Source organism: Saccostrea cucullata, unplaced genomic scaffold (assembly GCF_032062105.1).
Source record: "Saccostrea cucullata isolate Sc308-1 unplaced genomic scaffold, CSIRO_AGI_Scuc_v1 ctg4982, whole genome shotgun sequence".
Lineage (NCBI taxonomy): Eukaryota > Metazoa > Mollusca > Bivalvia > Ostreida > Ostreidae > Saccostrea > Saccostrea cuccullata.
Genome location: NW_026930878.1, coordinates 10,185 through 26,939, shown reverse-complemented (window position 1 = coordinate 26,939; position 16,755 = coordinate 10,185). Strand labels below are relative to the sequence as shown.

The 16,755-nt window shown below is 37.7% G+C and overlaps 1 protein-coding gene across 2 annotated transcripts; it reads left to right on the top strand.

Moving 5' to 3' along the window:
• Positions 1-3,388: 3,388 nt before the first annotated feature.
• On the top strand, positions 3,389-16,729 carry LOC134230424 (E3 ubiquitin-protein ligase HECTD3-like). Of its 2 annotated transcripts, none has more exons than XM_062712252.1 (18): positions 3,389-3,855; positions 4,428-4,567; positions 4,648-4,879; positions 5,142-5,260; positions 5,453-5,566; positions 12,113-12,201; positions 12,567-12,726; positions 13,024-13,105; positions 13,196-13,272; positions 13,392-13,550; positions 13,708-13,876; positions 14,047-14,169; positions 14,273-14,362; positions 14,677-14,880; positions 15,226-15,355; positions 15,674-15,827; positions 16,243-16,311; positions 16,473-16,729. In XM_062712252.1, exons 1-18 carry the CDS (start codon positions 3,532-3,534, stop codon positions 16,555-16,557), a joined length of 2,520 nt encoding a protein of 839 aa, XP_062568236.1. In that variant the 5' UTR covers positions 3,389-3,531; the 3' UTR covers positions 16,558-16,729. The 2 variants fall into 2 exon arrangements, with proteins under 2 accessions (XP_062568236.1, XP_062568235.1); XM_062712251.1 differs by having other exon boundaries at positions 12,561-12,726.
• Positions 16,730-16,755: the final 26 nt, after the last annotated feature.

The following is a 16,755-nucleotide window of genomic DNA, read 5'->3' as shown; positions in this document are numbered from 1 at the left end:
ATCTTCTGTATTTCGATGATTCGTCGATCGGTGTCATATTGTAAATAATGCAGAGACACAGTGTCAACAATTTATGTATTTTTTATAATTCCTAGTGTTAAACTACCCAATTTTAATGCCTTTCATTTATCACATTATATAACGGTGATGGCGGAGGCGAACTACAACCGACACGAACAGCTCATGGACGCAAACACACATGTGCCCTACGTAAAAATTAATAATACTTTTTTGACGTTGGTCATTACTTAAAACACATTTTCTTTCATGCATGTTTACATTTGGATATAAATTTGAAACAAGCACACATCTTTCAAACAAATAAACCTGTTTTGAATTCTTCGAAAATATTCAAGAAATTAAGAAAATTTAATGTTGCATGTTATTCTATATGTAATGAATTGTTTTTAATAATAAAAAAAACAAAGAATTTCTTACAATGATTTTTCCTATTTAGGTTCATATTAATAACACAAATAATAGAATAAGTTATCTTCATATCACAAACAACTGCTTCTTCAATTAAAACAGGAATTCTTAAATTTTCAAAGCTTGTGATTCTGTACACAAGTACTCTGAAAATGATATTTACTCCTCACGAACATATTAACAGTAGTGAAGCAGAAACTTCAAGAGTACTGTGCAAAGATATATTCAAGAAATGGTGTGAATCAGATGTGGATACTCAAAAATTCCAAGGAACTTTTGGACCATTTAAAATTTCAAGATTTTACCAAAATCAACAGCTTAAATTGCCTTAAAAACTTACGACTTTTCAACTTTATGCACAACCATTCCCCACGATAAATTAAAGTCCAGGCTTTTTGATATCATTGACAGCTGCTTTTTCAATAAAAATGGAACCTGGTCATTGGTCATTTGCAAAATTGTTTTGTTAAAACACATTCTGACTGCACACACAGGTACTCTGAAGTTGACATAAAAAAGATTATTCTGATTGACAATATGTATATATGTGGTTTTTGGAGAACAGGTCTTCCAACAATCTGTTGGGATCCCCACGGGTACCAATTGCGCTCCGTTATTAGCAGACCTATTTTTGTATTCATATGAAGCAGACTTTGTGCAAAATTTTATAAGTGAAAAGAAGAAAACACTTGTTGTGGCCTTCAACTCGACATTTAGATATATCGACGACGTACTGTCAGTTAACAATGGTATGTAATTTCTATTCCTATGTAATACGATATTCCTGGTGAGCTTGAGATAAAAGATACCACAGAGTCTGACACATCTGCTTCATACTTGGATATTTTACTTGAAAAAGACACTAATGGTAATCTAACAACCAAGCTCTATGGTAGACGTGATGACTTAAACTTTTCTATCGTCAACTTCACTTACTTATGCAGCAGTATACCTTCATCACCTGCATACGGAGTTTATATATCTCAGTTGATTCGATATGAAAGAGCATGTTCTAAGTATGAAAAATGTCTAAAACGAGGTAAATTTTTGACAAACAATTCAAGTTGATGAGACAAGAATATCAACAGTCTCGTTTAAAGTCATCTTTTCGTAAGTTCTATGGTCGATTCAATGACCTTGTCAGCAGATACAGTGTATCATTGAGTAAAATGCTGACTGACGTTTTTCATACTTAAGTTTAGTCCATTATTAATACACTACCTTGACGACGGATTTTCCGTTATTTCCTGTTCATGACAAAGAGAACACGGCGGTTGTGACCGGTCAGCAGGGGATGCTTACTCCTCCATGACACCTGATCCCACCTCTGGTGATTTGGAGGTCCGTGTTTGCTCTGCTCCTATTTTGTATTGTTTATGGACTTTTGATCTTGAATATTATTCGTTATCTCCATATGTTTCATTAAAAAGGTGCTGTAGTTCCTCACTGACAATATTTATATAGTTTTTCAACGAATTATTGGTGGATACTTGTTGTGTCCCTTAACTAGAAGACCTGATTTTAGATTCCTATGAAGCAGAATTTATTGAAAAGTTCCTACATGAAACGAAAGACAACAAACCTTGCAGTGGCCTTCAGCTCGACATTCAGATTTATTAACGGCAAATAACAATCGAAATGTACATACATATGTCGACGTTATACCGGTATATCACAGTGAACCTCGAAATGACACATCTGTTTCATATGTGGATGCTTTACTGGCTTAAAACGACAAAGGTCAACTAACAACTTAACTGTATGACTATGAGATATCTTCTGCTTTTCCATTTTCAACTTTCTTTGTTTACTTGTAATGGAAATAATATGAATTTATACATTTATTCGTAAGTACATGTATTAGTATTCCGCTATGGTGTTTATATCTCCCGGGCAACTTATTTGCTTCTCAAGATCTTTATCCAAGTTCAAAATTTACTCAGATGTTTTCCTTTTTATTATAAGGCCATTATTTACACCCGAAAAGCCTACGGGTATTTTCGTATACTAGTATACCCAATCATGACAAGGAGCACAAGGCGGGTGTGATCGATCGCCATGTGATGCTTACTCCTCCATGGCACCTGATCCCGCCTCTGATATTTTGGAGGTCTCTGTTTGTCTGCTTCCGCTTTGTATTGTTTAAATTGATTTGAACTTGAATATTTTCTGTTATCTCCGTATTTATTTCATTTCACCGTTTCACACCATCTGATACGCAAGATCTTTTGAATAATTTTCATCTTTAACTGTTCTTTATTATTTTGATACACTCTCCAACTTGTTTAAAAAATGGCACTCAAAGATTGAAAAACGCCACAATTGTATAAACATGACGATTTTTGCATTATATGGATACATGTAACTTTGGGAGTAAATGTTTCCTACTCCGTTTCAGAGTAAAATGTCTCTGAAAGCACAAAAATAGGAAGTCTTTTGACAATCCTGGCGACCAGCTTTTAAGTTTAACCATTTTTATTATTACTTGTATTATCATTGCTACGTAATCGGCCAAAACTCGGTGGTATGTTTATATCTTATCAAACGATAGAGCGAAAACGGGCCTCTTAAAACAGGGATGGGATCAGGTGCCATGGAGGAGTAAGCATCCCTGTCGACAGATCACACCGCCTCTGTATGTGCCCTTTGTCATGATCGAGTAAACGGTAAAGCATGTATAGAAAATTCAGTGTGAAAAATTAACAAATATTTGTGTGAAAAACGCCAATCCATATACTTGATAATAGATTGTATATTCAGAAAAGATCATTATATCGACCAGAGAAATTGCGACTGAAATGTTGACTCTAAAGAAGACTGATAATTACCTTAAAATAAGCTGTAGAAAAAGGACTTTGTTAATGAAGTACGCTACGTGCTTTGCCACAAACACTTTCGGTACTTTGATTATTTCTGCGTTTCAAATTTATATCGGGTTCGGTAATCAAGTTTGTTTCGATCTTTCGGCGAATAGAGATAATTCGGTTACATTACAAAAAGGGAAATAGCAAAGGTTTAGGAAAAAAGAGAAGTGATGATAGTATGTTTATTTTATGACATCTGCTAATATTTTTATCCAGACTAGTTGATATAACTTTTAGCATGTCCCAGACTAAGAATTTAACCGAATCCCACAACGGTCTCGGTCCACCAAGACGACGCCTTGCGCGGATCCGATGTCTTCTGGAATGTGTGAAGTGTCTCCACGAGAAGAAGTCGCTGCCGGAGTCGTTCTGTTACGTGGCATCAGAAGTTGAGTATCGGAGTCAGTGTAAGACGACGATCAAGCTTTACCCCGAACCCAGGAAAACCAAGAAATTGACTGGGTTCCAGCCCAAAGAGCTGCAGCTGACCACCGAGTCCCGCCTCGTGGCCACGGGGGAGGAGTTCTGTGACAATCAGGGAAAGTGGCTAAAACTGAGAAAGGTAACAACAAGATCATGTAGATGTTAATTATTTTTTAAGCATATCAAATGATCAAAACACCTGAGGCGGTCAGCCGGGTTCAATAGCTGGTGGCCAGATAGCACAGTCAGTACAGCACCTGACCGGAGATTTAGGGGGCCTGGGTTCAACTCCTGGTCTGGTCGGCTGCATTTTCTCCTCTCCTGTTACATTTGGTGCTGTGCCATGCCCTGGAATTGACAGGTGAGAGATATGCCAGGGATGAGTCTGGGTTGGGGTTTTTGAGGGATCAAAGACCTTTAAGGAGGGAGGAATGGGGCGGTCAGCCAGGCTCGATTGCCTGTGGCCAAATAGCACACAGTCAGTAGAGCACCTGACTGGAGATTCAGGGGGCCCAAGTTTGAATCCCGGTCTGGTCAGCTGCCTTTTCTCCTCTCTTGTTACACACCTAATGAATGTAATGATATTCCTAAGACCCACATTATGCTCAGTAAAGATGAGCATATTTGATGGATTGTGGTTAAGCAGCGTCATATACAGTAGTCATTTAAAGATATATGTACATGTAATTTATTGTCAGTTTTAAATTTCAGTATAAAATAAATGCCTCAGAAGAATACCAAGTATTTGATAAAGATGTCTGGACCATGCAATACAGTAACAAATCAGTGTCTGATGACTCACCAGCAATTGTACCTGTTGAGAAAGATCCGAAAAAGATTGTCATCAACAGGTCAGTTTTAATGTTTTATCAGGATTGGAAGGGAAAGACTTTCTTGTTTGCTGATTTTGTATTATCTGTTTTCTAAACAGTTGGGAAGATGTTATAGAGCAGCGATTCTCTGTACAACTTGTCCCAGGTAAACACAAGATAACGTCCCCTGAGGAGGAGTGTGTGGCTCTGTTACGAGAGATTCCTCCCAACTGGACCCTGGATCATGACGAATCTCTCGTACATCTCATGTCCCAACACATACCCCCAGAAAACGACCACCTGGGCAGCATCAAAAACTTCGTGGAATCAGTTCATGTGTCTACTTTTGGAGTAAGTTTTACATGTACCATAAAATATGTGGATTCGCTGGATTGTTATTTGCACTTTTAGATTTATGGACACTTACCAGAAGCAAAGCAATCTTAGGAATTGTTTTCCTTTTGACAATTAAATTCTTTTTGAAAATGTTTAAGGTAGTAAGATTGCATATGAAATAGAATTTTAATGTATTAGTTAAACAAATTCATTTTACAAATGGTATGGCTTCAGACAAACCTTTCCTTAGACTAAGATTATTTTATATTAATAACAGGATGATGATACAGGACCATCGTGTCTGACTGACGGACTACTGGACACGTACTGGGAGAGTGACGGAAGTCAGGGCAACCACTGGATCCGACTTAAAATGAAGAAAGGAACCGTCATACTGTAAGTGCTGAATCAAGGGAATAAAAATTATTACGTTTTCTTTATTTGTTGATGATCAATTAGTAAAAATGTCAGAATTCAGAATTTGAAATAATAAATTTTTTTTTTTAACTTATAAAAAGCTTCTTCTACACTCGTACTCATCTTATTTTAAGTCATATTCAACATGGTTCATTTAAATTCCCTTGACAGAAAGTTGCAGTTGACTATAGATGGAAGTGATGATAACTATGTGCCATCTAAAATTGTTGTTCAAGGTGGAGAACAGGACAATCAAAGAACATTAAACACAGTGGAGATAGACAGGTGAGTAGGCATTTAGACACTCAGCACGGTGGAGGTAGATAGGTGAGTAGGCATTTAGACACTCAGCACAGTGGAGGTAGATAGGTGAGTAGGCATTTAGACACTCAGCACAGTGGAGGTAGATAGGTGAGTAGGCATTTAGACACTCAGCACAGTGGAGGTAGATAGGTGAGTAGACATTTAGACACTCAGCACAGTGGAGATAGATAGGTGAGTAGGCATTTAGACACTCAGCACAGTGGAGGTAGATAGGTGAGTAGGCATTTAGACACTCAGCACAGTGGAGGTAGATAGGTGAGTAGGCATTTAGACACTCAGCACAGTGGAGGTAGATAGGTGAGTAGACATTTAGACACTCAGCACAGTGGAGGTAGATAGGTGAGTAGACATTTAGACACTCAGCACAGTGGATGTAGATAGGTGAGTAGACATTTAGACACTCAGCACAGTGGATGTAGATAGGTGAGTAGACATTTAGACACTCAGCACAGTGGAGGTAGATAGGTGAGTAGGCATTTAGATGCTCAGCACAGTGGATGTAGATAGGTGAGTAGACATTTAGACACTCAGCACAGTGGAGGTAGATAGGTGAGTAGACATTTAGACACTCAGCACAGTGGAGGTAGATAGGTGAGTAGGCATTTAGACACTCAGCACAGTGGAGGTAGATAGGTGAGTAGGCATTTAGACGCTCAGCACAGTGGAGGTAGATAGGTGAGTAGGCATTTAGACAACACTCAGCACAGTGGATGTAGATAGGTGAGTAGGCATTTACACACTCAGCACAGTGGATGTAGATAGGTGAGTAGGCATTTAGACACTCAGCACGGTGGATGTAGATAGCAAAGTGGAGGTAGATAGGTGAGTAGGCATTTAGACACTCAGCACAGTGGAGGTAGATAGGTGAGTAGGCATTTAGACACTCAGCACAGTGGAGGTAGATAGGTGAGTAGGCATTTAGACACTCAGCACAGTGGATGTAGATAGGTGAGTAGACATTTAGACACTCAGCACAGTGGAGGTAGATAGGTAATAGACATTTAGACACTCAGCACAGTGGATGTAGATAGGTGAGTAGGCATTTAGACACTCAGCACAGTGGAGGTAGATAGGTAATAGACATTTAGACACTCAGCACAGTGGAGGTAGATAGGTGAGTAGACATTTAGACACTCAGCACAGTGGATGTAGATAGGTGAGTAGACATTCAGACACTCAGCACAGTGGAGGTAGATAGGTGAGTAGGCATTTAGACACACAGCACAGTGGATGTAGATAGGTGAGTAGACATTTAGACACTCAGCACAGTGGAGGTAGATAGGTGAGTAGACATTTAGACGCTCAGCACAGTGGAGGTTGACTTATTAGGTATTACGTCAATGAACAGGATGTATGTAGACTGGGGGAGTAGAGAACTAGAGAAATAGAGAATTTCAATTTTTGACAACTTAATGTAAAATTGATTTACACCTTTCTAATTGTGAATTATTTAAGCATATATACAAGACATTTCTCTATTTTTTTTAAGCATTCTATTCAGCACATTTCATGGGAAGCAGCTTTTGCTAAATCAAGTACTTCAATAAATTTTTTTTTACTGTAAAAATATATACAAATAAGGCATTTTCGGAAAGGTGTAAATCATTTTTAGCTCACCTGAGCCGAAGGCTCAAGTGAGCTTTTCTGATCACATTTTGTCCGTCGTCCGTCCGTCTGTCCGTCCGTCTGTCTGTCTGTCTGTCCGTCTGTAAACTTTTCACATTTTCGACTTCTTCTCAAGAACCACTGGGCCAATTTTGACCAAACTTGGTACAAAGCATCCTTGGGTAAAGGGGAATTTAAATTGTTAAAATGAAGGGACATATCCCCTCGCAAGGGGAGATAATCAAGAAAAGACAAAAATAGGGTGGGGTCATTAAAAAATCTTCTTCTCAAGAACCACTGGGCCAGTAAAGCTGAAACTTATGTGGAAGCATCCTGGGGTAGTGTAGATTCTAAATTGTTCAAATCGTGACCCCCGGGGGATGGGCGGGGCCACAATGGGGAATCAAAGTTTTATATAGAAATATATAGGAAAAATCTTTGAAAATCTTCTTCTCAAGAACCACTGGGCCAGAAAAGCTGAAACTTATATGGAAGCATCCTGGTATAGTGTAGATTCTAAATTATTCAAATCATGACCCCTGGGGGAAGGGCGGGGCCACAATGGGGAATCAAAGTTTTACATAGAAATATTTAGGAAAAATCTTTGAAAATCTTCTTCTCAAGAACCACTGGACCAGAAAAGCTGAAACTTATGTGGAAGCATCCTGGTATACAATGTAATGTAGATTCTAAATTGTTCAAATAATGACCCCCGGGGGATGGGTGGGGCCACAATGGGGAATCGAAGTTTTATATAGAAATATATAGGAAAAATCTTTGAAAATTTTCTTCTCAAGAATCACTGGGCCAGAAAAGCTGAAACTTATGTGGAAGCATTCTGGGGTAGTGTAGATTCTAAATTGTTCAAATCATGACCCCCAGGGGAAGGGCGGGGCCACAATGGGGAATCAAAGTTTTACATAGAAATATATAGGAAAAATCTTTGAAAATCTTCTCAAGAACCACTGGGCCAGAAAAGCTGAAACTTATGTGGAAGCATTCTGGTATAGTGTAGATTCTAAATTGTTCAAATCATGACCCCCGGGGGAAGGGCGGGGCCACAATGGGGTATCAAAGTTTTACATAGAAATATGTAGGAAAAATCTTTGAATATCTTCTTCTCAAGAATCACTGGGCCAGAAAAGCTGAAACTTATGTTAAAGCATCCTGGGGTAGTGTAGATTCTAAATTGTTCAAATCGTGACCCCCGGGGGATGGGTGGGGCCACAATGGGAAATCAAAGTTTTATATAGAAATATATAGGAAAAATCTTTGAAAATCTTCTTCTCAAGAACCACTGGGCCAGAAAAGCTGAAACTTATGTGGAAGCATCCTGGTATAGCGTAGATTCTAAATTGTTCAAATCATGACCCCCGGGGGAAGGGCGGGGCCACAATGGGGTATCAAAGTTTTACATAGAAATATATAGGAAAAATCTTTGAAAATCTTCTTCTCAAGAACCACTGGGCCAGAAAAGCTGAAACTTATATGGAAGCATTCTGGTATAGTGTAGATTCTAAATTGTTCAAATCATGACCCCCGGGGGAAGGGCGGGGCCACAATGGGGTATCAAAGTTTTACATAGAAATATGTAGGAAAAATCTTTGAAAATCTTCTTCTCAAGAATCACTGGGCCAGAAAAGCTGAAACTTATGTGGAAGCATCTTGGGGTAGTGTAGATTCTAAATTGTTCAAATCGTGACCCCCGGGGGATGGGTGGGGCCACAATGGGGAATCAAAGTTTTATATAGAAATATATAGGAAAAATCTTTGAAAATCTTCTTCTCAAGAACCACTGGGCCAGAAAAGCTGAAACTTATGTGGAAGCATCCTGGTATAGCGTAGATTCTAAATTGTTCAAATCATGACCCCCGGGGGAAGGGCGGGGCCACAATGGGGTATCAAAGTTTTACATAGAAATATAGTGGAAAAATCTTTGAAAATCTTCTTCTCAAGAACCACTGGGCCAGAAAAGCTGAAACTTATGTGGAAGCATTCTGGTATAGTGTAGATTCTAAATTGTTCAAATCATGACCCCCGGGGGAAGGGCGGGGCCACAATGGGGTATCAAAGTTTTACATAGAAATATGTAGGAAAAATCTTTGAAAATCTTCTTCTCAAGAATCACTGGGCCAGAAAAGCTGAAACTTATGTGGAAGCATCTTGGGGTAGTGTAGATTCTAAATTGTTCAAATCGTGACCCCCGGGGGATGGGTGGGGCCACAATGGGGAATCAAAGTTTTATATAGAAATATATAGGAAAAATCTTTGAAAATCTTCTTCTCAAGAACCACTGGGCCAGAAAAGCTGAAACTTATATGGAAGCATCCTGGTATAGTGTAGATTCTAAATTATTCAAATCATGACCCCTGGGGGAAGGGCGGGGCCACAATGGGGAATCAAAGTTTTACATAGAAATATTTAGGAAAAATCTTTGAAAATCTTCTTCTCAAGAACCACTGGACCAGAAAAGCTGAAACTTATGTGGAAGCATCCTGGTATACAATGTAATGTAGATTCTAAATTGTTCAAATAATGACCCCCGGGGGATGGGTGGGGCCACAATGGGGAATCGAAGTTTTATATAGAAATATATAGGAAAAATCTTTGAAAATCTTCTTCTCAAGAATCACTGGGCCAGAAAAGCTGAAACTTATGTGGAAGCATTCTGGGGTAGTGTAGATTCTAAATTGTTCAAATCATGACCCCCAGGGGAAGGGCGGGGCCACAATAGGGAATCAAAGTTTTACATAGAAATATATAGGAAAAATCTTTGAAAATCTTCTCAAGAACCACTGGGCCAGAAAAGCTGAAACTTATGTGGAAGCATTCTGGTATAGTGTAGATTCTAAATTGTTCAAATCATGACCCCCGGGGGAAGGGCGGGGCCACAATGGGGTATCAAAGTTTTACATAGAAATATGTAGGAAAAATCTTTGAATATCTTCTTCTCAAGAATCACTGGGCCAGAAAAGCTGAAACTTATGTTAAAGCATCCTGGGGTAGTGTAGATTCTAAATTGTTCAAATCGTGACCCCCGGGGGATGGGTGGGGCCACAATGGGAAATCAAAGTTTTATATAGAAATATATAGGAAAAATCTTTGAAAATCTTCTTCTCAAGAACCACTGGGCCAGAAAAGCTGAAACTTATGTGGAAGCATCCTGGTATAGCGTAGATTCTAAATTGTTCAAATCATGACCCCCGGGGGAAGGGCAGGGCCACAATGGGGTATCAAAGTTTTACATAGAAATATATAGGAAAAATCTTTGAAAATCTTCTTCTCAAGAACCACTGGGCCAGAAAAGCTGAAACTTATATGGAAGCATTCTGGTATAGTGTAGATTCTAAATTGTTCAAATCATGACCCCCGGGGGAAGGGCGGGGCCACAATGGGGTATCAAAGTTTTACATAGAAATATGTAGGAAAAATCTTTGAAAATCTTCTTCTCAAGAATCACTGGGCCAGAAAAGCTGAAACTTATGTGGAAGCATCTTGGGGTAGTGTAGATTCTAAATTGTTCAAATCGTGACCCCCGGGGGATGGGTGGGGCCACAATGGGGAATCAAAGTTTTATATAGAAATATATAGGAAAAATCTTTGAAAATCTTCTTCTCAAGAACCACTGGGCCAGAAAAGCTGAAACTTATGTGGAAGCATCCTGGTATAGCGTAGATTCTAAATTGTTCAAATCATGACCCCCGGGGGAAGGGCGGGGCCACAATGGGGTATCAAAGTTTTACATAGAAATATAGTGGAAAAATCTTTGAAAATCTTCTTCTCAAGAACCACTGGGCCAGAAAAGCTGAAACTTATGTGGAAGCATTCTGGTATAGTGTAGATTCTAAATTGTTCAAATCATGACCCCCGGGGGAAGGGCGGGGCCACAATGGGGTATCAAAGTTTTACATAGAAATATGTAGGAAAAATCTTTGAAAATCCTCTTCTCAAGAATCACTGGGCCAGAAAAGCTGAAACTTATGTGGAAGCATCTTGGGGTAGTGTAGATTCTAAATTGTTCAAATCGTGACCCCCGGGGGATGGGTGGGGCCACAATGGGGAATCAAAGTTTTATATAGAAATATATAGGAAAAATCTTTGAAAATCTTCTTCTCAAGAACCACTGGGCCAGAAAAGCTGAAACTTATGTGGAAGTATCCTGGTATAGTGTAGATTCTAAATTCTTCAAATCATGACCCCCAGGGGAAGGGCGGGGCCACAATGGGGTATCAAAGTTTTACATAGAAATATAGTGGAAAAATCTTTGAAAATCTTCTTCTCAAGAACCACTGGGCCAGAAAAGCTGAAACTTATGTGGAAGCATCCTGGTATAGTGTAGATTCGAAATTGTTCAAATAATGACCCCAGGGGGAAGGGCGGGGCCACAATGGGGAATCAAAGTTTTATATAGAAATATATTGGAAAAATCTTTGAAAATTTTCTTCTCAAGAACCACTGGGCCAGAAAAAGTGAAGCTTATGTGGAAGCATTCTGGGGTAGTGTAAATTCTAAATTGTAGGAATCATGACCCCCGGGGGAAGGGCGGGGCCATTATAGGGAATCAAAGTTTTACATAGAAATGTATAGGAAAAATCTTTGAAAATCTTCTTCTCAGGAACCACTGGGCCAAAAAAGCTGAAACATATGTGCCCATGGAAGGATCATGGGGTAGTGTAGATTTCAAAATGTCTAAATTATGATCAGTGGGGTAGGGTGGGGATGCATTATGTATAACAAGGGTAAAATCTGGTAAAGAACAGAATGGTCAAAGCTTCTCAGGTGAGCGATGTGGCCCATGGGCCTCTTGTTACACAAACTTGTTGAAAGATGAATTTCCATAAAATTTTTGTATTTGCCAAATCAAATAAATTCACCGCAAATCATTTTAATTTTTCATTGTAGGGAATACTCAGATGTTGAGGACATCACATTACTAGAGAATATGACAGAACATTTTCCAGTCATTACCATTAATATCAAGGAATGCAAAGGTTAGTTCTGGATTAAACTGAGTGGAAAAATATAGTAATTAATACATGTGCCCAGAGCTTTCCCTCTTTCAACATGTTCAACTTAGATATCGATTCTACATCAATAAAAGCACAATTAAAAGCTGAAACTTGTTTCTTAATGTATTTAAGGATTCTTTAAGTTTATAGCACAGTAACAAAATCAATGAATAACAGTTGTCGAATGTTTTTCAATTTTATACATATGTATCACAAAAAGGAACACTGTGAACTCCTGCTATGTTTTAATAATTAAATGTTTTTTCAACTGGACATTTTAAATTAGAAAAAAAAACTTCGATTAAGTCAAGGACTCTGAATCCACTGCAACTGTGTTGTAGGTGGAGGAATAGACACTCGAGTGAGGGGGCTCAAGATCCAATCATCTGAGGGGAGATACCTAGGATTCGATAGAGATTTCTTCAAGGGAGAGAACTTGTCCAGATTTCCTAAACTAGAGTCTTATTCTCCAGATCAGCTGTATAGAAGATCCCAGCTACTACAGAGGTAAGGAAATCATTCTCTTTGACATCATGAATTTTGTTTTAGAAAGAAAAGGATAAACAATTTCATAACAAGACATAGGCGTATACAAGTTAGATGGATGAATATAGGATTCAATTAAATGTTTTATTCTTCAAAATCTGTGAGTGCTTCTAAGCCTTCTTCAGTTGTCAGTGGTTATATAATCTTTCACAGTTCATATGATATATAAGTATAACTATATATTTTCTACATTTCATTTTGCAGAATTATAAAATCACCTTTCTAGTTTACAGTGTTTTCTTACAATATTTTTTTCAGGTTTGTGGTGATTTTAGACAGTGTCTTACAGTTTATTGTACCAGCCTGGGAGTACACTGTGGGGTCGTACAGTTCCATGGAGGTTAATAATAATTCTTCTCTGTAACTCCATTTAACAACCTCTGTTTAAACATTAACCAAAACATTTATTTACCTGGTACTTTCATTTTAGCATGTCCGGCAGCTGCTTCCTTTGTCCAAGAAAAGACTGACCCTGATTGAGATGTTTCTGAAGGATTCATGTCTTGAGTTAGTTTGGCAAATCATCATCTTTAACTTCATTGAATTCTTCTTACCTGTATTAAGTATTTGTATCAGTTTATTGTTCTCTCCTTAATGTGTAAATAATGTTTGATATATATTGACAGAAGACCTATTGAGATGCCAAAGTTATTTATAAATCGTCGGGCAGCAATGGAACATCGATGTGACCCCAGTCTAGATCCAGAGTACAAACACAGTATTTTTAATCAGATTTATGAAGGACTGAAACCAAAAGACAGAAGTTCTAAACTTCTAAACTACAGGTAATTCTGAGCCTTTCCAATCCATGTTTACTTTGGTTTTAATAAATTCCAATATAACATGTATACTTATGTGTATATCTCTCTAAACAATACCAATATTACATGTGTTTACCATGTGTAAAGGTAAAGGTATAAAGTTATTGTTTCTCCCTGACAGGTGGTCATCCAGGTATGACCAGTGGTGGGAGTGTAAGTTTATGTCGGAGGGGGTGATTGATCAGGGAGGGGGATTCCGGGATAGTCTCTCAGACATCGCTGAGGAGCTCTGCCCCACAAGTAGTGACACTCCTGTCCCCCTCCCATTCTTCATCAGGTCACCAAATCAGGTCAGTAGCAACGTCATGTGACTTTTAATTTCAAAATACCAATAATTATTATAATTTTTCCTGAAATTTACTTATTGACAAGAAATCAACAGTTATTATTGCAAAGAGATGGAAACCAAACAACTGTTGCATTATCTGAATTGAAGCTCACAAGTTTTGTTAAATTTTAGTTTTGTGAAGATATCAATGTGAACAGAGACACTTACATTCCAAATCCTGCCTGTAAAGAATTTCTGAAGTACGAGTGGATTGGTCAACTGATGGGGGCGTGTCTGAGAGGAAAAGAAAACCTGGTAAATGACAGAGGATTCATCATAAACTTAGTTTAGATAACAAGGACAAAAGATGATAGTTTTTTTTCTATTTTATGTTAAAGCTGTTTGTTATTAATTTTAGATTTTATCATTGCCATCATTTGTGTGGAAGAAGTTATCAGGGGAGAAAACTAGTTGGGCCAGAGACTATGTGTCTGTAGATGCTGCAGAGGTCTGGTTTTGTTTAAAATTATATTTAGGAAATTTTATTCTTTATAACACTACAAAATGTTTCCTGTTTTCAGTGCCCTGGATGATTGAAAAATTGAGAAATTTCATAGGACTCCAAAAATGAAAAAAAAAATGAAAAAGTTATAATATGTGACATGCTCTTTGCCAATGGTTAGAGTTTTATAAAAATTGCATGTAAACTATTTTATGCTGTGGGAGAGGGTGGCTCTTCTCTTAGATGAACAACCACTTTTAGAGACAGAATTTCTGTACCTTTAAATCATTGTTTTAAGTATAGTGGTATGTTTTGTACAGGTTCACCTCATTGAGAGTCTCCTACAGATGAAGGAGGAGGACTTTAGCGCACTCGGTAGAACGTGGAGCATGACCCGGGCAGACGGTACACACGTCACCATTAAGATGGACACGGACGGGAATCCCGCGGACCTAAAGTTTGAGGACCGTGAGGATTATTGTGTTGCCGTGAAGGAAATCAGAATGAACGAGTTCAATTCTCAGGTAAGAAGAAACAGGGAGGTAACCCCAAAAAATACATGTACAATTCTCAGTGTAAATACACATAAAGTTAAATCTTCAATGAAAATTGACTTTAAGATACTTGTAGGTTTGATGATTAAATTAAGAATTTATGGCACTCTTCCAAATAAAAGATGTATTTATTTTTACAAGAGAATTACAATATATTTTACTTTATACATGTATTTTTGTATGACTTGTGTGTAATAAGAAAAATTTGTCTAATGATTACAGATTGAGACCCTCAGGAGGATTATAATATATTTTACTTTATTAATATATAAGTGTATATACATGTATTTAACAAAATATGTTTAATGATTGCAGATTGAGGCCCTCAGGAGGGGACTACTTAAGGTGGTACCACAGGCGGTGCTTGATCTGTTGACATGGCAGGAGGTAGAGCACCGCGTGAGTGGTGACCCAGATATAACAATAGAGGCACTTAGACGATCAAGTAAGAAATCTATTAATACTTTATACCATAGGATATTGCTGTAGTCTTAATGATTTCGGTATAAGATGGCAGAAGAATTTGAACTGAAGCTTAAAGTTAAGTATGACATGGGTAGTACAGTTTAAGTTAAGGTAGACAATTCAAAATAATGAAGTATAATGTTTTTAAAACAATATCTTTGAGTTTGTTATTTACACCGAAAAATGGTTTTGAGCTAACGTTTTTTTTTCAAATCCTTGAATATTTCTCACAAAATATATATAGGAGTTTATGGTATGTACATTTAACATTTTACAACTTGATACTGTTTTGTTTCAGTTCATTATGACGATTTAGATGAGAAAGATACGAGAGTGAAATACATGTGGTCTGCTCTCACCAATTTCACCAATGAGGATCGCAGCCGATTCTTACGCTTCATCACTGGTCGCCGCCGATTACCTGCTCCTGTGTATATAGCCTCAGGTAAAAGGTAAGTGTTGATTTCTACAATACACCTCAACTCTACAGCAGATTTTGATTCCTCAAGTTTTATCAGAAAGGTAGATAAGAACGGAAAAATTTGCTCTTTCTTATCCATGGCAAATTGCATCCAGCCAGAATAACAGTACTTTGAAGTATTGTACTAGGTGATCTGTAATATATTGCTAGAATATCAAGTCATATTTTAAGAATTAAAACTTTGAATTTAAAAGTTAAAACTTTGAATTAAAAATTTGCTATTTTATCTTTTTTTTTCAAAGAATTTTTCTGTGATATGCTATTCAGATAGACCTATAATTTTATGTAATAGCAATATGTGGAGAAAAATACTGTATTGAAATACATGAGAGGAAGTGAAAATTGTTAGGAAAAACATATGTACATCCCCCGTCTTTTTTTTTCAGTGATGCTATTGACTGTCTCCCGGAATCCTCTACCTGTGCTAACATGCTGTACCTGCCAAACTACACCAGGTGAGGCATTCCTTGTATCAATGCTGTCTCATTACAGGCTTCAAATGGAATATTAATTGTTATATCAAAATTATGCATGTATTTATTTTGAATGATATCTCTTAATGTCTTGGGCTTTCTGTGGTTTGGGTATGATTTGTGAATGACTTTTTCTGTTTCAGTGCCCAGGTGTGTGAGGAGAAGCTCCATTACGCTGCCTATAATTGTGTGGACATGGACACAGATGTCAACTATATGGACGAATAATACCACTCTTACTATAGCTGCAATACAAACTTGATATGTGGATACTTGTGGAAACATTGTGATATTTATGTTGTTTTATAGAATCAGGAATATTTGATATTACCGTTTTTAATTATGCTTTACACATGTACAACTGTATACATGTAATAAAATACTTTGTAAAGTAAAATAATTTTCTTTGAGATTTAGAATACCTGC